The sequence below is a fragment of the Mesoplodon mirus genome, assembly GCF_964341445.2.
Source record: "Mesoplodon mirus genome assembly, chromosome: 14".
Taxonomy (NCBI): Eukaryota; Metazoa; Chordata; class Mammalia; order Artiodactyla; family Ziphiidae; genus Mesoplodon; species Mesoplodon mirus.
Window position 1 is genome coordinate 12,824,638 of NC_138990.1, and position 21,208 is coordinate 12,845,845.

General features: G+C 43.6%; 1 protein-coding gene across 2 annotated transcripts in view; it reads right to left on the reverse strand.

Moving 5' to 3' along the window:
- The window catches only part of TMEM87B (transmembrane protein 87B), a 54,768-nt gene that overhangs the window by 21,297 nt on the left and 12,263 nt on the right, over positions 1 to 21,208 (reverse strand). The window contains exons 6-15 of one of the 2 annotated variants that reach the window (XM_082642865.1): positions 20,746 to 20,836; positions 18,848 to 18,909; positions 18,425 to 18,608; positions 15,239 to 15,338; positions 10,771 to 10,864; positions 9,160 to 9,233; positions 3,456 to 3,562; positions 3,312 to 3,370; positions 1,956 to 2,059; positions 570 to 643 (exon numbers count right to left, since the gene is read on the reverse strand). In XM_082642865.1, coding sequence (XP_082498991.1) covers positions 570 to 643; positions 1,956 to 2,059; positions 3,312 to 3,370; positions 3,456 to 3,562; positions 9,160 to 9,233; positions 10,771 to 10,864; positions 15,239 to 15,338; positions 18,425 to 18,608; positions 18,848 to 18,909; positions 20,746 to 20,836 — 949 coding nt within the window. Of the gene's footprint in view, positions 1 to 569; positions 644 to 1,955; positions 2,060 to 3,311; positions 3,371 to 3,455; positions 3,563 to 5,094; positions 5,169 to 9,159; positions 9,234 to 10,770; positions 10,865 to 15,238; positions 15,339 to 18,424; positions 18,609 to 18,847; positions 18,910 to 20,745; positions 20,837 to 21,208 lie in introns of both variants that reach the window. The other variant, XM_082642864.1, reaches the window with a different exon arrangement.

The following is a 21,208-nucleotide window of genomic DNA, read 5'->3' on the forward strand; positions in this document are numbered from 1 at the left end:
AATGGAATAAAGATAAAATTACTCTTTACATCTGAGTTATATACTTATGTTGCCGTAACAAATGCTTTAATTACAGTGTTTTGGTAAAATTAATAAAATGATAAGACACTTAGGTATAAATTAATAGAAAGATGAAAACTAAAGCACTAAAACCATAATTAGAAATGCTTTGGGCATGACTGGGAAATTACAGATGTGCACAATTTTCAAGAGCAAGAAGAGGTGATACAAAGAAATTTAGCAATCATCATTAAGAAGACAAATATTGTTTAGGAGCTAAGCACAATATACACCAAATCACTCTTGTGGAAAACAATGCAGCTACTTCAATACTTAGACTTTAAGAGCAAACATGTATCAAAAGCTCAAACTACTTTAGCAATCTTGAAAATTTCATTACTGACTTCTCTTCTGTGACTGTCTACCATAATAGAGGTTTCTGCAGATATAGTTTTAAAAACATTTTACAGGAAAAAAAGTGTATCTGACCTTGCATCACAGGTAGAGGTACAATATTTCTTTGTTACAATATATACAATGGTCATTTAATAAGAAAATATGCCACTCACTTAAATTTTCAGATGTTACCATGAATTCTTCAATTTCATCATCAGAATCATCTATTAAGGGCATGAAGGCATATCTAAATCAAAAACAAGGAGTAGTTTTACTAGTGTGTTTAAACCTGTTCAACTTTCAGGTTACATCTAAAAGAGTCAGTACACACTTTAAAAAATATATACACTTAAAAAAGTTTCCCATAAATTGAAATGATAAAAATTTAATTATTTTACTCTCAAATCAGCAAAGGTTAATGTGAAGAAACTGAAACTGGGGTTCCCAAACCCGTTGGTAAAAGCATCAATGGATCAAATTTCTCTGGAAGCAACTTTGAAATATCGAATGCTCAGGGAAGGGAATTTTCTGCTGTACTTTTTTCTCCATGTCAGGCTTACCTCCCTGCCCACTATTTTTACTTATCCCCTAACGAAAAGAAATTGCTAACCTGATTGGTGAAAATAAAGCACACCAATCGAGCCACATCTACTAGGTCCAACAGCATTCAAAAAGCATTGCTGATTAAAAAAAAAAAAAAGCATTGCTGATAATAGCCAAAAAAACCTAGAAACTAAGTGTCTAATAATTAGGGACTGCTTATATAAATTATGCTACAATCATATGGAATGCCAGATAGCTATTAAAAGTAATATGGTAGGTCTATACAAGATGATAAGGAAAGACACATTTTAAACAAAGAAAGTGCAGAATAGTGTATATATGTATGTATATATTATCATTGTTGTTGTATAATTTTTTAATCTTTTTTTAATCAAAACATTTTCTATTGAAGTATAGTTGATTTGCATGTTGTCGTATAATTTTAAAGAGAGAGAGAAACACACACACCAGTATATAATTTTTCGTTTTTTCCTAGTAGGAAGAAACCTAACAGTGCTTTCCTTGGGGAAGAGGAATGAGGCAAGGGAAGCTGTGGGGCTTCCTGTCACATGTAGTCTAAAGTACAAGTTTCTGAATTTCGCATTCAAGCTCTTTACGATTTTGCTCCCACTTTTCCTTTCCAGCTTTATGTCCCGCCAGTGTAAGAGTAGTAACCAAACTGCATGGCTTGCTGGCCTCCAAAGTATGCCATGTCTGTCCCCGCTACCCTTAGAAAACCTGCACTCTTTCCCAGGTCAGCCATTCACTGTCCTACTCCTTTCCTGAAGGTGTAACAGAAATGCTGCCTTTTCATGGACCCCTCTTCCACCTTCCTGCTGGGCTTATATATCTCTTATTTCATTGTCCTGCTTTCGTTACATTTGTCTCCCCACTTGACTGTATGTACACTCTTTAACAGCAAGGACTACCTCTCCAGTTTCTATAACTGCTGTTTTAACACTGTAGCAGATGATGAACAAATCCTTGCCAAATTGGAACTTTCCTATGTTAGGTACCTCTGATTATTTGCTGATGGTCTCCACAAAAACATTATTACAATAAGGATAAGGGAAAAAAGGAAGCTCCAAAATGCATCATCAACCCAGCGTTCCATCCAATCCTATAATAAGGACAATTCAAACAGGAAAAGTTAATTTTCTGATAAACATACAGATTTCCCATTCAAACAGTACAAAATGACAATTATTAATGAAATCTTTCCAACCAGTAAGTCTTCCAAATGAATAAGCACACGTTTTTCTGAGAAACATAAAAACTAAGAAATGCTATCTCTATAAAATCATTATGCTTACTTCAGTAATATTAATGCTTACCTCAGCCTTATAACCAATCCAATGAATAAAATCCTAACAAATTATATAGTATCATAAAAAGAATTAGAGGGACCTCCCTGTTGGCGCATTGGTTAAGAATCCGCCTGCCAATGCAGGGGACACAGGTTCAAGCCCTGGTCCGGGAAGATCCCACATGCCGCGGAGCAACTAAGCCCATGCGCTACAACTACTGAGCCTGTGCTCTAGAGCCTGCGAGCCGCAACTACTGAGCCCATGTGCCACAACTACTGAAGCCCGCGCACCTAGAGCCCGGGCTCCGCAACAGGAGAAGTCACCGCAATGAGAAGCCCACACACCACAACGAAGAGTAGCCCCCGCTCACCATGACTAGAGAAAGCCCGCGCGCAGCAACAAAGATCCAACACAACCAAAAATAAATAAATAAATTTTAAAAAAAGAATGAGAATTTAAAAGGGCTTCAGAGGTCAATTATTTTCTAGACAAGAACAGTTTCTTCTCTCACTAAATTATCCCTACAGCAGCAGGAGTCCAGGGTTTTCAGAGGGCTCTTTATAATTATTTATATAGAACTAGAGACTATTTCCAAATCAAGAAACCCCCAAGAGGGCCTTTTATATTTTAAGTCTGAGAAATGTATCTTCTTCTAACTAGAGAATCCATGGAGGGTATCTCCTGAATGTTCATAATGAGTATACCATCCTAGAAACATGTCAGGCTTTAGGTTTACAGTCCTAAGTACAAAACAACCCAATTACACTGTGTGCTGGAAGAAAAACATTTCCTGTTACCTTAAATTATACAGGGGGAGGATTCCTTTTCAAAATATACAAAAAGAAGTTGAGAAAAGGGCATAACTGGAAAAGGAGATTTAAGAGGAACTTTTTCAGACATTTAAAGAAGGCAAATGTTTTTATAATTCTATACAAAATAATTCCAAGTAAACAGAAAATCTCCACTAAAATTATCTGTCTACAAACACAAAATTCTTCAAACTTACACAAAATAAAATAGAATAATTAAAAATGAAAACTGTTTAAATAGGAAGATTATACTTACTGATTGACATTTTGCAATTCTAAATGTCTTAGTTGTCCACACCATAAACACTACAGATGCTGAAACACACCAAAAAAAGTCAACCTTTGAAAGAATATGCAATACTAAAATAATGTATTTTAAAAGAAAAATTAGATAGCTTACCCATTATGGCAAAGATCAGGGTATTTGTAAAGTGCCTGTACAAAGAAAATTTCACTGTGTTCTTTCTTAGCCTTAGAGTCTTCATAGTTTGTGCCAAACTTATAAAAATGTGAAAAAAGTTAAGGAAAAAATTTTAAATAGTAATATACAGTTAAGATAAAAAACAAGATAAGAATCTTCTGCTACATTTCCAAAATTAGTACTGCTATATATAATTCCTATAATTTAAAACTAATAAAAACACAGAAAATGTTGCTTTATCCAATATTGTATAATCATGATACCAATTTCATCACAGATACTGTTTTACAGTATACCACTGTCTGAACTAAGTAAACAAACTTCAAGGAAAAAAAACATAAGCAAGAAGACCTATGATGTGCTCCTTCAATGCCAAGTTCTTGAAACAGAGAACAGAGCAGGACACACACTAAATGCCAAGTCCCCCTTAGGCCAGACACTCTTTACAGATCCTATCATGATGTGCCATTTGGCTTGCGCTTTTCTGTCTGTTTCTTTCTTATTTTGTTGTTTCTGGTCTATTCTCATTTTATCCTCCGAATGACCATAATTAAGAAGTTACATCATCTGCCAATTCCATTTTATAAATTTAAACTGAAATATGTCAAGTAACACAAATCTGGACTTAGGTAAAAAGAGACTTTATTGAAGAGATTATTGCAACAGGGAAAATGTTCCGACTATAAGGTCCAAGAGAGTCCCAGAGGTCAGGCAGGGAAGGGCTTTGCTTTTATAGGGAGGAGTAAACAGGTGTCGAGAGCGGCAGGTGTGAGAAGTGGGTGGCCTGACGGGACAGTTGCTCAGAGAATGACTTTCCTTGAAGTCTGCAGGTTTTCAGGAGGGGCCATGAAGGAGGGCTGCGGGTGGATGAAAGCTCGGGGACCCGGGGGAAGGATAAGGCTTAGTTTGGTCCAGTCTGGTATTGTGTCCAGATTGGTCAGTGGGTACATAGGTCTGTGTCTGGCCTTGTCACAAGTAAACATGGGGGCACCTGGGAGTCTCATCGAAGTCCTATGGGGAAAGGCATCTGTTTGTATTGATAGTAAGCCTTTTCCCAGTACACGAAAGGGTGGAGGCTGCTTTAACCACGGCTGTTCCAGGAGCACAGGGCTCAGGTAAAGTGCGACACCGTCAGGTACGAAGAAGCAGAAAGAGGTTTGTCCACTGGCTCCTCAGCAGTGCAGCTGTGCTCAAGCCAGAGCTCTGTAAACAGGAGCTGCTTCCTCTGCAGCACCTGCCCGGCCCCGTTCAGGGACCACACTCTGAACATACATAGCAGAGTTGAGCAAAGGAATGGAAGTGGCACAGTTTGCACTGAGGCCTCCTATTTAAATTCCAAATACTTCATTCATCAAAAACTTCACTTTAGTACTAAAACTACCAAAACTGCTTTTCAATCTTTCTGAATGACCAGTAAGTTGCAACAGAAGATCAATTTCTAAAATAGCACAATTCAACCAATTAGGCCTACCGTCAGAATTTACAGAAATGCAAATATGCTTTATTCAATAAACATGAATCAAGACCAAATACTTCTGAAGCAGTAATGAAAGCACACAGGCCCCATCATCCTGACAAGAGAATCACCTTGAACGTGCTGCTGCGCTAGGAAAAGGATATCCACCAGCACAAGCCAGAGTCAAGGAGAGACAGAGGGAGGCTGGCCAGAAGCACAAGATCTGAATCATTTGCCTGCAGCAAAACAGCAAAAAAAATAAAACGAACAAGCAGGAGAAAAGAGGCAAAGGGCTGTGGCTTTTGGCGTTTTCAGGCTATTTTTTCTATTAATGTAGAATTAGATTCTTATAGGAGGAGCTAGATTAGGTTCATCAAAGGTGAAGTAAGCTGGGTCATTATCCCAGCACTCAATTCTATAAGGACGTAGTCCTGCTTCTTTGCTCGTCATTGGTAATCATTTAGGAAATCCACTACCTTTTTGTACAGAGAAAGCAGACTTTTCATCTCAGTAATGAAAATTACCAAACAGCAATCTAAAAGCAAATGTCAGAAATTCAGGTTGAAGCAGAAATGGATAATACTAAATTTCCTTTCTCTCACCATGAAATACTAACCAAGAGAACTTTAATTTCTGGATTTCTTTATGACTTTTACCTCAAACATGTTTATCAAAAACATTATTAATTAAGCAAGCTAAATCTTTCCCCTTATTTTCCTTCTCTCCCCATCCCAATCTGGCTCATTATGTGTTGGACCAAAGCCAATGCTGTCCATAAAGGTGGTAAGTTACCCTCATTCAAATCCAGATGGAATTAGAGCGTTTACAGCCACTTTCCTCTGGAATTTTCTGCCAAGTTGCATTACTATGTATTTTTCCCAATGAACTAATGTACCACCTTGTAGATGATTAAGAACAAGAATCCTTTGAAATACATATCTGTAAATTACCAGGAGAAAAGATAATATAGATTTTTAAAATATAAAGTTTACAAGGCTCTAAGCATATACAAGTTTAGAAATAAGACAACTCCAAAATGAATAGATGTCTTAAGCTCATTTTCTAAACTCACAATGACAGAAGAGAAGACATGAAGATTAGAGACAGTAACGCTGAGCCCAGTAGCTAGTTCACCTCCCCTGCAATTCTGCCTGTCCAGGTCCCAGGATGTTCGCACTGCCTGCCCCTTATCCTCACGTCAGGTGAGAATCCCTAACAAGCGATGAAGCTGGGGCTTCGGCACAGCGGGCTCCACACTGGGGATGAGTACTCAGAGCTGGAACCCTGCTCACCTGCAGAACTGAGGAATGGACCTCACCTTTTTTTTTTTTTTTTTGGGCGGTACGCGGGCCTCTTACTGTTGTGGCCTCTCCTGCTGCGGAGCCCAGGCTCTGGACGCGCAGGCTCAGCGGCCATGGCTCACGGGCCCAGCCGCTCCGCGGCATGTGGGATCCTCCCGGACTGGGGCACGAACCCGTGTCCCCTGCATCGGCAGGCGGACTCTCAACCACTGTGCCACCAGGGAAGCCCTGGCCTTCACTTTTTTAACAACTGAATGACTCTACATGTTTTCTTTTTAGTGTAGAGAATATGAAAAATTAAACTAGAGTAAGACATTTTTACGACTCGGAAAAGATCAGATTTATATTACTATAATTTTATTCAGTAAACTTGGATTCTCAACTGGTAGCTCTCAACAGAAGTAGAATCCAGTTTTCAAGCAAGTTGGTCGAAACAACTCTTAAAATCAGGTATTATCCCTTTACTAGACACCCCTCGGACACTAGGGGCTACCTGGACATAATTTAGGAGGTCTGCAAATGCCTCACTGTAGGAAAAACTCCTCGTGTGAATGAAGTGTGTGTTTATATATAATCTGTGAAGAGGCTCCACAGCTTTCATCAGATTTGCAAAGGCATCTCTGCTGCCAGAACACAAACAAGGCTAAGAACCACTGCTTCCGAGAATAAAAATAAATTAAAAGATTTTTGTTCTGTTTTTAACTTGGAAGCATATCGAGAATTCACAAACAGGGAATTTAAAGAACAGATAAGACCGGGTTTAGGAAAACAACCCACAAGGAGCTCAGAAAATCCTACTAACAGTGTTACATCCGTTAGCGCACCTTCAGAAAGGGACAGCTTCCTGTAGAGAAGGGACACAGGCGATTTTAAGCCCTCCGGCCCTCCCTGTGAGAGACAAAGATGAGAACGTGAAAAGAAACACAAGGAAAACAAAATCACATTTCATGTTAAAAACTAAAAGACAGTGTGCTTCCCTGGTGGCGCAGTGGTTGAGAATCTGCCTGCTAATGCAGGGGACACGGGTTCGAGCCCTGGTCTGGGAGGATCCCACATGCCGCGGAGCAACTGGGCCCGTGAGCCACAACTACTGAGCCTGCGCGTCTGGGGCCTGTGTTCCGCAACAAGAGAGGCTGCGATAGTGAGAGGCCCGCGCATCGCGATGAAGAGTGGTCCCCTCTCGCCACAACTAGAGAAAGCCCTCGCACAGAAACGAAGACCCAACACAGCAAAACTAAATAAATAAATTAATAAACTCCTACCCCCAACATCTTCTTAAAAAAAAAAAAAGCTAAAAGACAATTATCAAAGACAGTAGAAACAAAAAGAACTGTGTAAAAATAAAAGCTTATGTTTCAAAGAGGACATGAATGTCAACGAAACAGATAAAAATAATGTTCTGGATCCGCAGAACCCTGCATTCTGCTCTGACCAGGTCGTAGTTTCTCTAGAATCCCTCCCATTTCCACGAATGCACTTTAGAGGGTCCTGCCTTGGAGAGGAAAACAGTGGAATTGCCCAGACTCCACTGGAGTCACTCAGTCAGTGAGGAGGAGCCTCAAGGATCGGTTAACACTGTCTCTGAAACTTCTCCTGCTGTGCTATGGCCTCTGGCCCACCACCTCCACCGAACCCGCTCTCCTGCTGTCTGCCGTGACCCCTGGAATGACCCAGGCAGACAGGTGCGCCTCGGGAACTCATCTCTCTGCAGCGCTGGCCACTGCTGAGCACCCCTCCTTACCAAAGCTTTCCTAGCCTCCATCCCAGGACGACTGCCTGGGTCTCCCTCCTCCCTTAGTCCTGGACTTCCCTCCATCCATGTTTCCGCCCCACGAGGCACTATCCTGGTTCCTCTCCACTTGCTGGTGTACCTGTTCTTCTTGGGTCGCTTCCGCGGCTGCGACCTTCTCCCACACAAAGCTGACTCCCACCTTCATCACCAGCTCTGACTCCTCTTGCTAAGCCAGGCTGGGACTTCCAACTCTCTTCTTCACACTAATGCCCCGGGCAGCTCAACCCTCACCCACTGTGGTCCCTTATCCATGTTTACCACCCTGAGAATGGCAACATTGGCCCAGCCACCTACTTGAGACGTGCACACCTTCCTGGGAGCCCTCTCTCCCTTTCCCCACCCATTTTTAGCCAGCCTGTCATCCGGAGTCCTTCTTCCATTTCCTCTGCCCCATTTCTAACCCTCACTATCCCTCCTTTGGCCGACTGCAGAGGACTCCTTACTAGACTTCCCAGCTCTAGACTCTCCTTTCCCAGGCATTTTTTTAAATGCCATCCTTGAGTTCTTTCTTCCAAGATGTCATCATGTCATTCACCTGTGCAGCCTCAACTCCTTGCTACCTTCCACCTTCTAAACTCTCGAGCATGTCATTCTATCCTTTCCTTCTGGTCCCACCTTCCATGTTTCTCCTACACACGTTACCTACAGGCAAGCGACTCTGAGACATCGTGCCACTGTCCCTATATTTTCATGCTTCTAACTATTTGGTCCCCTTAAATCTTCCCAGAATGCTTTCCCCTCAGTTCTTTTCCTAGTAAACCCCGATTTGTCCGCTCAGTCTCAATCAAAATGTCACCATCTCCCTGAAACCTTTCCTGATTTTCACCCTGGAGTAAACTTCTCTTTCCTCTGTTTGCACAGCACCTCTCTAACACGGCAACTGCTATTGCTATGCTGCTCCTAGTTATGTACTTGTCTTCCTTACCAGATCGCTCAATATGTGCATTTAAGTTTGCTGAACTAATGGAAAAAATAAGGATATTTTTTGGTTGAGGAATCGTTACTTTTTCACCTTCAACTAAATTTCTATATTGAGGTAACAATAATGCATAAGTATATTTCTCTCTATTATTATTACAAACTAAAAATAATCTGATTTTAACGATACAACAATTTTAGGACACAGTAAAGGATATGAACCATACAAAAATGGAGTCAATAACGGCTAAAATAATGTCACCAAATACAACAGCTAAATGGTTAGAACCCTGAAAAATAAAAATAGGGAAAAAAATCTGAATGTAAGAGTTTCATTGTATTATAATAATTATCATCTGATGAAGAAAAACAATTGGTCTCATATCATCGTTTTATAAAAGGCCACATAAAAGATGTTATTGCCTAACAGAATTGTGTTTGAGCACATGGAAGTTATCTGTTTTGGTGTCAACAAATGTTTGTCATCAAACATGATAACGTAAAGTGTATTACATGATAACGTAAAAGTGTATTATAAAGTGGCAAATAAAACACAGTGCATTCCACCCGACTCAGGTCAACCATTTCAATCCCTGCCCTCTCGGCACCAAACCTGCAGCCACGGCTCCTAAAGAAACAGACTCCTCATCATCCCCACACGTGTGAAAGGACATGCAAAAAGTAAAATAGGGAAAAGGAACTGTGTGGAAGGGTATAAACCTTGCGTACTCAAGAGCTGACAGAGAATCATATTTAAAACAGTCACATCTAAGATGCTGACTGTGTAAAATTTTAAAGAAATACAATGCAGTCTATCGTGGGATGTTTATCCTTTCCATTTTCTTTCTAGCAAAGATTCGTTTTCTGTGAATTATACATGTAAATACAAAGTTCTTCATTATTATGTAAAAGTAAAAATAAATGCACCTTTCAAGGAGCAGGTGTATCTAACCCAGAATGCAGATGTGTCAAAGACACCAGAAGAAGAGTGGAGCTTTTAACATTATTGGACAAATGTCCTGCTTTAAGGGTCACATCAACCTACATGAAGTAGACGTATGTGGCAATATACAGATTATTCACTCTGTGCAGTGATCTGATTTAAACATCTAATCCAAAAGACGTTTTGAGTAAAAATTACAAGGTTCTCTGAATCAAGTAAAAATATAATAAGCTTCTTAATCACTCAGTCATCAGCCATATTATTAAGGAAAACCGAGAGCTAGAAACGTAGGGGTCTTCACAGATACAAATGTTCGCTCTTCTCTAGAGTAAAGCATTGCTGCCCATGCTGCTAGAGCCGTTTCTCCCCAGAACACTACCTCCTCCTGGTTTTTCCAAGCGTGGAGTCTGCTGAATCCCCCAAATTCTGAGCCCACAAGAGTCAGGGAAAACTTACAACCAAAGGAGACTTTAAAAAGCGATGACACATAATATCTGTATGCGCACAAAGTAAAATTAACTTGCTCTTCACTTACACGTTTAAACCAAGGGTTAGGAAGAAATGAATGTGTTCCGACTGCATAATGATAAAGATGAACGTTCTTCGTAAAGAACAACCACGAACGTTTCTGAGGTGGAGCTAATTCCTAGGATGACGTCAGGTAGTGCCTTCATAACCACATAATTTTAAAAAGTGCTCTCTTTAGCCTTATACTTTCAGGATGTATTGAAAAAGGGAAAGAGTCCACAGGGGGAAAACAAACTCAAATTGGGCCTTTATCACAAATTTCCTATTTTTAAAAATTCATCTCAGGAGATAGAAAGTAAAATCATATTTCACAGCAACAACAAAAAAAAGTGCAAGTGGAATGATGTAGTTTTTACCCCAATGACTCTTATCACGCCTTCAGTAGCCGCAAAGATAAAGTAAAGAATCCCCAGTCCGATGACCCGGTGCATGACTGTTCCTAGACGAGGCCTGGTACAAGGAGAAGCAAACAGAACAAAGAGAAAGAAAAAGCAAGGTAAGTAAAACGTATCTGACTACAGTAACTGGCACCATTTCCAACACCGGGGATGTCACTATCCAATCACGTCAGTCCCTTCCCGCCTCGGAGGTACTTTGTTTTGGGAAACAGCATTGTTTCCTGGGAAGAAGGCAGCAACAGGCTCAGGGAAATCTGGCCTCCTTCTCTAGGACTTGAAGCTGTTCTGAGGCCTATGAAGCAACATTTTTGAGGCCAGAGGATCTTGCTGCTGAAATCCAAGCAATATGATTAACATAACCCAGATACTATGTCTTTAGAATGGACGAGAAGAGTGATGAAACCTAGGAAGTAAGTGCCAACTTCTAAGTGTCACAGGCAGAAATAATCATTTCATTCTTTCACTAACAGAAATTGTAAAATGTTCTGAGATGTGTCTTGTCAGCGATAATCCACTGATTCTATGACTTGGGCAGAGAAAGAGCAGGATGTCAGGAGATCGAATCCCACTGCCTTCCTCTCTCAATACTCCCAAACGACAGTCCAAACAGACTTCAGCTTTCATTCTTTGAACTGAAAAGAATTAAAATAACAGTTTTGATTCCTTGCAAGTATAAATGAGTTGAGAATATGAAAAGATGATGATTTTTGCAATTAGTCACTTGAAAATAGAACTGAAATTTCGAGAATTCCCTGGTGGTCCACTGGTTAGGATGTGGTGCGTTCACTGCCGTGGGCCCAAGTTCAATCTCTGGTCGGGGAACTAAGGTCCCTCAGGCCGCACAGTGTGGCCAAAAAAAACAAAAAACAAAAAAAACCCCCTGAAATTTCATGACACTTGCAAGTCAGAATTTATTGTGAATACGTTTTAACTCAAAAACCCTCTTTTCAGAGTAATTAGAAGAAAAAACTGGTTTTGAAAACAAAATACTTATGATAGTCATTTTAAAACAAATCTAAGTAAAAACTGAACTAATACCCATAGCTCACATTTCAGACAACTTATCTAATTTAGTTAATCTAAATCCTGGTTCACTATAGCCAGCTTACTGGAACCCTGCAACAGCCAGAACTGTTACTGCGCTCGCTTTGTAAGGGTTGAACACAAGTTGACAGTGAAGGGATTCAGTCAAAAAGGGCTGAGCCCTCACCCACCAGCTCAATCTTCTATCCCTTTCTCAGCCACCACCCTCTGCACCCTGGCACCTGACGCTCATAACTCCAACTGTGAGCTGCCACTGGGACCCAGAGGGTTTTGTGTTCTATATACTGTACTAAGGCCAAACAACAAAAGAAAGCAAAACAAACGAAAAGAAGGTTTCCTCGCTACAGTCCTGGTAACTGTACCAGGCTGGAGCTCAGAAGCACATGTGTGTGCATTAGTGCACGCTTACTGAGTGCACGCTGTGCGCCGCCCAGTGCACTGGGGCCTCGGGATACAGGACACAATACAGGGAAGTCACACACAAGTGGGGGGAAGAGACAACAAATGCTAAGAAACACATCAAAAGGGACGAGGGGCTACAGCGATGGAGGACGGGCACTGAGTAGGGTCCCAAAGGGCCATCCTCCCTGGGGGGTGATGGTGAGGCAGAGAATTAAAGGAAGTGAGGGAGCAAACCACGCCTGGGATCCAGAGAAGCTGACAAGCAGAGGCCTTTCCTGCACTGTGAGTCAAGTGTCTGCTGCGTTTTGTTTTGTTTTTTTCCGGCACTTGGGCCTCTCACTGTTGTGGCCTCTCCCGTTGCGGAGCACAGGCTCCGGACGCGCAGGCTCAGCGGCCATGGCTCACGGGCCCAGCCGCTCCGCAGCATGTGGTATCCTCCTGGACCGGGGCACGAACCCATGTCCCCTGCATCGGCAGGCGGACTCTCAACCACTGCGCCACCAGGGAAGCCCTGCTGTGTTTAAGGCACAGTGAGGGCAAGAAAACCAGCAGGAGGGAGCAGCGTGTCTGGAGGGAGAGTGGCAGGAGATGAGGTCAGCCATCGGAGAAGCCACAAGATGGAATCTGGGTTTCATTGAGTGAAATGAGCAGGAAAGTAATGAAACTGGAGTTACATTTTAAGAGAATCATCTTGGCTGCTGCTGTGTTTGAAAAGACCGACAGGAGACCAGGGCAGAAGTGGGGAAACCAGTTTGGAGGCTACTGGAGTGTAGTCTCGGCAGGAGAAGGTGGTGGCCTGGACCAGGGTGGTGGCTGTGGAGGGGCGGGACGGGCTCATTCTCGACACGTTTCACCAGTCAGAGCCACAGAACTGGATAGAAAGCCTTGGGGATGCCGGTCACTAGAGCAGAGGTCTGAGGCCTGAGCCCAGGGCCCTGCAACACTGGAGCTCGGGAAGACGAGGGGGCTCCGGCACAGGAGACCCTGAAGGAGCCTCCATGACCGGGCACCTGCACGGGGGGTGAGCGGGGCCCTGCGATTTGGCAAGGAGAGGTCAAGATGACCTTGACAGGAGCAGTCTCAGTGGAGGAATGGGGCCAAACCTCACAAGGACAGAAAATGAGGGAAGTGGAAGCGGCCAGGCACAGACGACACATCTGAAAGATGCTGCTGCACACAGGAGAGAGGGCCATCTGGGTTCAAGGGAGGGTTTGCTTCTGAAGATGACAGAAGTAACAGTGTGCTGATGGGAATGGCCCACTGGAGAGGGAAATAGACGCTATCAGAGAAAACGGGACAGACTACTGGAACAGCTTCTTTGACAGAGGAGGTAACAGGACCCAGGGCACCAGGGCAGGGCGGGGCTTAACCACACACAGGGATGGTCCACGCCTTACAGGAGCAGAACATGCTGCGTGTGGTCCAGAGGTGGGGAGGATGACACAGACCTGACGGCCGCAATTCCCTCCTGATGGCTTCTAATTCCTCAGTGAGAAAAGAGCCAAGATCAGCTACGATGGAGGAGGGTAGGGAGGTGTGAGGAGAGAGAAGGGGTGAATGGTCTTCCGCAGAGTGAAGAGTCAGAACACAAATGGCAAGGGGATCGAGAACTGCCAGCAGCACTCAGGGCGCCCCTCAAGTTCAGGGTCATGAAGTGAACTGAGCCAGGCAGTGGGGTGGGGTGTTCTTCTCAGGCCGACTCTGCAGCCCCGGCTGAGCCTGCGCAGATGGAGAGCTGGATTGATCAAGGGAGGTTGACAAAGGAAAAGGCAGAGGGCCTCAGGGGTGGCAGGGGTGATCAGTGCCCTGCTGGACCGTGGAAGGCGGTGGGATCAATAGGCCGGAGGCCACACCAGGGACCAAGAGTGCCTACAGCTGACATATTAGAGAAAGTAAACAGGAAAAAGGGGAGGCTGAAGAGTGGATTGCTTAAATGTGCCACCATGGAGCGGGTGCAGTTATACACAACAATAAATAAATAATAACCAAGTCTAGAAAATGGCCAGGGGACTCAGGAGTTGAGGGGAGGTGACAGGTAAGAGCGGCAGAGGTGAGGAGGTGAGGTCAGGTTTCTTAAAGGGTCCTCAAACGGATACTGAAATCACAGGGAATCCTGACAATGAAGTGCTGAGGAGAAAGACAATAAAGCGAGTGCTCGGAGCGGTGAGGGATGAGGGGAAACCCGGCAGCTGACAAGGCCTGCAATCAGAAGATGCAGCTGTGGTCCAGTGTGAGGGCTTGAGTTTCTGGGAATCACAGGGTCTTAGGGAGCAGGCTCTTCCATGTTCATGCCCAGGGGCTCAAAGGTAAGAGGGAGAAAAGATCTGCTTGAGAGGGTCCTGAAAGCGGGTCCTCAGGCGACTGCCAGGTTTCAGCCAGAAATTCTGCTGAACCTGGTGTTTAATCAGAGCACTCTCTCTTACACATACACAATCACGACCCCTAAGTATGCTGTCTAGGAAACAGAAAATGGTCTGAACTTCGAGAATCATTTAAAATTTTCTATTATCCTAATAGTTGATTATTCATCTAACTATAAAGTTACTGGAATTCAAATTCAGGATCTTTATTTGAGAAAAGAATAAAAGAATAAAAGAGCCAGTGCATGGAAATCTTTTAAAAACACCCCCTTGGGCTTCCCTGGTGGCGCAGTAGTTGAGAGTCCACCTGCCGATGCAGGGGACACGAGTTCGTGCCCCGGTCCGAGAAGATCCCACATGCCGCGGAGCGGCTGGGCCCGTGAGCCATGGCTGCTGAGCCTGCGCGTCCGGAGCCTGTGCTCCGCAACGGGAGAGGCCACCGCAGTGAGAGGCCCGCGTACCGCAAAAAAAACCCCAAAAAACAAAACACACCCTTGCAGGTATTTCCCTCAGGGATTTGTGTTAGGATACTGAGAGGTGTCAGGTCACAGGGGTCATGGCGGAGATGGATGGGATCACAGGATAGGGACGCGGTGTCTCTTCTGGGCCCCGGTACTTACTTCACAATGCCGTATCCCAAGCTCACGATGATCACCAGAAGGCGAGCCAGCGTCCTCTTAATCGCAGATATCAACTCCGCGAAGATCAGTAAACTCTGGGCTGAGGGAAGGAAGGAAAATCATTCGCTCTGGGTCCATCTGGACGCCTGCCGCCAAGAGTCTAAATGTGTACTGTGTCCAGTTACGTCCTGACCTCAGACGAATTAGCCACGTTTAAGTTAAAGGTCATCTAATCCCAGTGATGTTTGAAACCTCAATGAAGGGGATTCTGATGGGCTCTACTGGGCACAGCTTTCTCACGTCCACTGGAAATCTGTCTCCCTGAGCTCCCCTCTGCTCTTATTCTTCTCCTTGAGGCTACAAAGGACTGTAGCCCTTTCCTGTCCCGTAAATGTCTGAAAACCGTAACACCCTCCAGAGCTCTTGTCTCCAGGTTGCCCTCATCACTTACTCATTCACGCTCCTGCCGTGTGGCTATCACAGTAAAAGACACACCATGTTCCCTGCCCTCGTGAAGCCTGTACCCTGGTCGGGACAAGTAAATGGACAGAGCTCAGCAAGTGCTGGAGGTAACGCTGTTTCTCCCAGGACTGTGATGAAAGCGACCTCATCCACACGGGGCAGGAAAATCTTCTCATAGGAAGTGACATGTACACCAGGGTTTGAAGGCTGAGTAGGAGTGAACCGTTTGGAGGAGGGAAAGGGGAAAGCAAAGGAAATGGCACGTGCAAAGGCATGGAGGGAAAGAGAGACAAAGCAAAATATGCTGCAAGAAGTGGAAGTTCGGCATGTCTGCAGCAGAGCGTGTAACGAGGGAGGTCAAGAAAAGAGGCTGGGGCAGAGGCGGGGCCCATCACCTCAGTTTTAGGCTAGGCCATGAGTCAGGGCTTGTTGCTAAGGGCAGTGGGAAGTCAATGATAGTAAACAAGGGAGTGAAAAAGGAACTGGTAAACTACAGCCCATAGGCCAAATCTGGCCCTACATCTGTTTTGTAAATAAAGTTTTATTGGAACACAGCCATGCCCATTTGTTGTCTGTGGCAGCTTTCATGCTCCAATGGCAGTAGCTGAGAAGTTGCAACACAGACCACATGGCTCGCAAAGCCAAAAATATTCACTGTGTAGACTTTGCAGGAAAAGCTTGCTGACCCTTGGAATAAAGTAGACAGCTTTATTTTATCAAGATTGCTCTACTTAATGGCTTGGAGAGGAATAGACTGTAGGTGAGGAAAACGCTCAGGAGTCTATTCCAGAATTTAGCCAAGAGATGATGAGAGTGCTGGCAGTAAAGATGGAGAGGAGAAAGCCATTCAGAAACTAGTTGTGAATCCACCTAATATGCTTGTTTTCAGTTCACGTTTCTCTGCTTTCTCTAGAAGAAACCACAAGAGACCTTGCCCAATACCTTGAAGAAGTGCAGATATACTGAATTTATTACATTTGCCTAACTGCCAATCTAGAAGCACAAAACAAAGAAGTCAACTGACACGACCTATTCTTTTTTTTTTTTTGCAGTACGCAGGCCTCTCACTGCTGTGGCCTCTCCCGCTGTGGAGCACAGGCTCAGCGGCCATGGCTCACGGGCCCAGCCGCTCCGCGGCATGTGGGATCCTCCCGGACCAGGGCACGAACCCGCGTCCCCTGCATCAGCAGGCAGACTCTCAACCACTGCGCCACCAGGGAAGCCCCCGACATGACCTATTCTTAACGTATCCTTGCTGGGTCCTAACAATCACTAAATCATCATTGCTTGATGTTTCTGAAGTCTATCCTTCCAGGACCAATGCTAAGCAAGACAGCCTGGGTTACAGAATTTAGGCTTGGGAAAATCAGAAACAACATCAGCCCAGGCCCCATGTGGCACCTCTCCTTTCCACAGGACTCCTCAAAGACTAGGACAGCAGTCTGGGGTTTCTCTTCCAAGGGTCTTCTGGTGTCATCTCAGAGGGCTTGAAGGCCCTGAGGAAGACAGATGGTCTTTCCTTCTCTTCATGGATCTCAGGCTTTGGCTGCCCCTCACCCAAGTTCACGCCACCCTCTTCTAGACAGAGAGCCCCACCACTGGCAGCAAAGGAGCTGACCCGCCTTCTCTGACATTCAAGAATGCTTTAACCCCCAGTCCTACGCAGCAGCTCTGTCCTTCCTTCCTTATCTGGTTTAGGGCAGGCACACACACATACACAGGCACACACGTCACTAAAACTTCTTATAGGGTAATGATACCTCTAACATGCCTCCCTGGATGTTTGTCTTTTCTTTATTGTCTTGTACATGTCTTTTTAAACTTTTTATTTTGGGAAATTACAAACATTCTCCAACACAGAGAAAGCGATATATTGAACTCCCATGTACCCATCACTCAGCTTCCATAATTATCAACATTATGCTAAATTTGTCTCATCTATTTTCCAACTCACCCTCTTTTTTTCCCGGAGTATTTTAAAATAAGGAGCAGATACAACTACACCCTTTGAAAATCTGTACCACGATCATTTGTAACTGAGCGCTCAGAAGCACATTCCTGAGGGCTTTCTACCCTTCTGAGCTATCTCCCTTTTGAAGGTTCAGCGACGGAATTAATTGTACCTTTACTTCTCTGGCCCTTTTGAACTCTACCTTCTAGAAGTCTGGGGCACCCGTCTGAGGATGCCCCACTATATGCCCTGCCTGCTTGCCACATTCCACTGTGTAAGCTGGGATGGTATCTCCCACAGTCACATGAAGTTCTTTGTAAAAAGGGTGCAGTCACCATCCATCCTGGCACTACTAATTTTACTCCCTGTGGCCAAATTTTCTTTTCTTCTTTGGAGGGGAAAGGAGAAGAAAGAGGAAGGGGAAAAAAAAAGAGAGAAATATGTTAAAAGGATTGGCATCACCCTATGTCCCCAGTCCAGAACTTCGTGTTGTTTAAAGCCAGTCACGGGTACCTTAGGAAACAGGAATTTTCTTTCCCCAGGAGGGAAATAAGGGAAAGTCAGCAAGAAGAAAACAAAATGAAGACAACACACATGCTAGCCTGGATCAGAGTCCTACTCTGATATTCTCTTCTTGGCTTCCCTCCTCTTCATCTATATGGTTGTTGCCAAACCAATGTATGAACGTGGGGCGGGGAGTCCCCACAGCTCTGCTCACAAATGCTAGGAGACCCTTGGGTCATACCATATTCACGGACACAGTCACCACGTACTTGATAACCCAGTGCTGTTGATGTTTTGGTATTCAGCATAAAAAACTGCTTTTTCAAGCATTCCCAGGAAAATAACAGCTGCAATCCAGAACTGGATTCTTAATATATCTTTCCAATAGCAGGCAGACCACATCAGCCAGAGTACGCCATATAAGATATAAACGATACACATCACCATGTAGAACTGTGAGAGGAGAAGCAATTTTAGTCAGTTAAGCCTTTTGATCATTTGAAAATTGACATTTCTACATTCAAGTTTGCAATCCTTTATTTTCCAGTCACCATGGAACCAGAAATAGAGGGTATGTCAAAGTGTTAGCTACTAAGGAATTAACACCACTGAGCTCTTGAAATGTTTAAATGTTCCAATTAGGATACAAAACTCATTTTTAAAAAAAGGAAGAAATGATGAGAGATACTCACAATCATCAGAGGCCAATCTGATGCAGAGATATATCCATGAGGCCCCATCATAGAAAGAGAAACTGGTGAAGGCAGGGTGGGGATAAAGAAATTAAGGCATTAAAATTAACAACCAGTTTTCCTTAAGTTTTTCAACGTAAGCTCATATTAAGACTCCAAGAATACAAACCAAGTTAAATGCTGAATTTTTACCTTTGATTATGTAACTGTATGAAGATATCTTTACGTATTTGTATACATGCTCTTGTAAAGTGTGGGCCAAGTCAGACCTTATGCAGACAGCAAAGTAGTCCTGGTCTGAGATTGGCCCTGGCTGAGTCCCTGACCTAGCTGAGGACTTTGTCTTTCTTAATGTAACTTGGATAAATTACTGAACTCTAGGGACTTCCCTGGTGGTCCAGCAGTTACGACTCCGAGCTCCCAATGCAGGGGGCCTGGGTTCCATCCCTGGTCAGGGAACTAGATCCCGCATGCCACAAGTAAGATCTCACACGCTGCAACTAATGATCCCGCACGGTGCAACGAAGATCCTGCACGCGGCAACCCGGCACAGCCAAATTAATTAGTTGATTAATTTAAAATATTAAAAAAAAATTTACTGAACTCCAGAATCTAGTTTGGTTTGTTGTCCGAGAGCAATAGCAAACAGAGCGCCGAATACAGGGCAAGACTTGCAAGGCTTAGCAACTGCGCCCGTTACTAACCAGCAGAAGCTTAAAGCTGTCTGCTGGCGTCAGAGGAAAAGACGCCACAGCTGGGAAGGCAGGGCGCACAGGCTGGGGCGCAGGATGGCAGCAAGGCCCCTCGGCTCCCTGTGTGGCACGGTCTGGGCCCATTACAGCACTTCCGGGAGGAAGGCCTGCTTCACACTCTCCAGAGCAGCCCCCCCACCAGCTTCCCCGTGGAAGACCAGCTCTGGGCCTCCTCTGTGGCCATGCCTGACTCACCTCCCTGCTTTCTCCCTCCTCTCTGGACTGGGTGCCCCTCAGAGACAGAGCCTGGCTTCACTTCTGTGTCCCAGTGGGTGAATCAGGGCAGTCTGCAAATCCCCAGGATCCTCACATGCTGCTTGGCTATTGTCAGCCCAGCAGATACCCAGTCTAGACGATGACCGCTAAAGCAATTCCAGGACCCACGGAAGCATTCGCTCCCTTGAAAACCGCCTCATGTGAGCCCGCTCTCACACTGGGCACCAGGAACTACGGTTTCATGAGGCAAAGAGCATCTACCTTACGGGCAGGCAGGGGAGCTCACAGACCACAGAAGCCACAGTTGCCAGACAAGCTACTTCTACTCCTAGGCTACAAACAGATTCTTTTTTCTTAAACTTTTTAAAGAACAAACATTTTAAACCCCTGATGATGGCCATTTTCAAGAAACAGAATATAATCCACCTCGAGTACGATTAAGGTGTCACCTACCCATTTCTACATGTTAAAAAAAATTTTTTTTAATCTGGAAGGATGGAGAATTTTGTATCCATCTATGAAGTTTAAAACTTTTTAAATTAATCTTTTTTTTTAATTCACCCTTTTATTTTATTTATTTTTTCTTGGCCACACTGTGCGGCTTGTGGGATTCTAGTTCCCTGACCAGGGATTGAACCCTGGCCCTCGGCAGCCGAAGCACAGAGTCCCAACCACTGGTCCACCAGGGAACTCCCAAAATTTATCTTAAATTAATTTAAAATTTCCATTCCGTTAAAAAATATATATATTAGAGTTAAGATAAGCATAAAGTTCTAAGTACCCCAAATAAACAGATTATTCATTTTTGTGATTAACAGAAAATCATTTTTGAATAATGTGTTTTAAAAGAGAATGTAGATTTGGGTTAATGACAAAAATACAGAATACAGTAAAAGCAGACAATAAAACATGCATACTGTTTAACTATACCATTCAAATTCCAGCTTGCATCTGTTTTTTCTGTTTTAATAGAAACAATAAAGATATGAAACCCATCTCTCTGTGTTTTGGCTACAACATCCTGAAACAGAAAAAAAAATCCTTCATGTTATTTTTTTTAATTGCTATATAAGATATAGCTAAACGATTATCCACCATATTTTAAAACAACTTTTAAGAACTGAATTGGGTTACTTTAAAAAAAAAAAACACAGATAAAAGGAATGGTGGGCTGTGGAAGGACAGCAGGTAGTGGAAGGATTTCCTCCTTTTTTTTTTTTTTTTTTTTTTTTTACCACCATCCTCCCAGACCCAAAGGGATGGAGGAGGAAAAAAGCCTTTTCCACTTGCCAATGTTTTCTACTTTTTATATTTCTACAGGTTTCCCCCCTAATGTTACCATTCTATGTTTTATTTAATACTACCTTTCAAATAGTTTTTCTAATATCCTAGT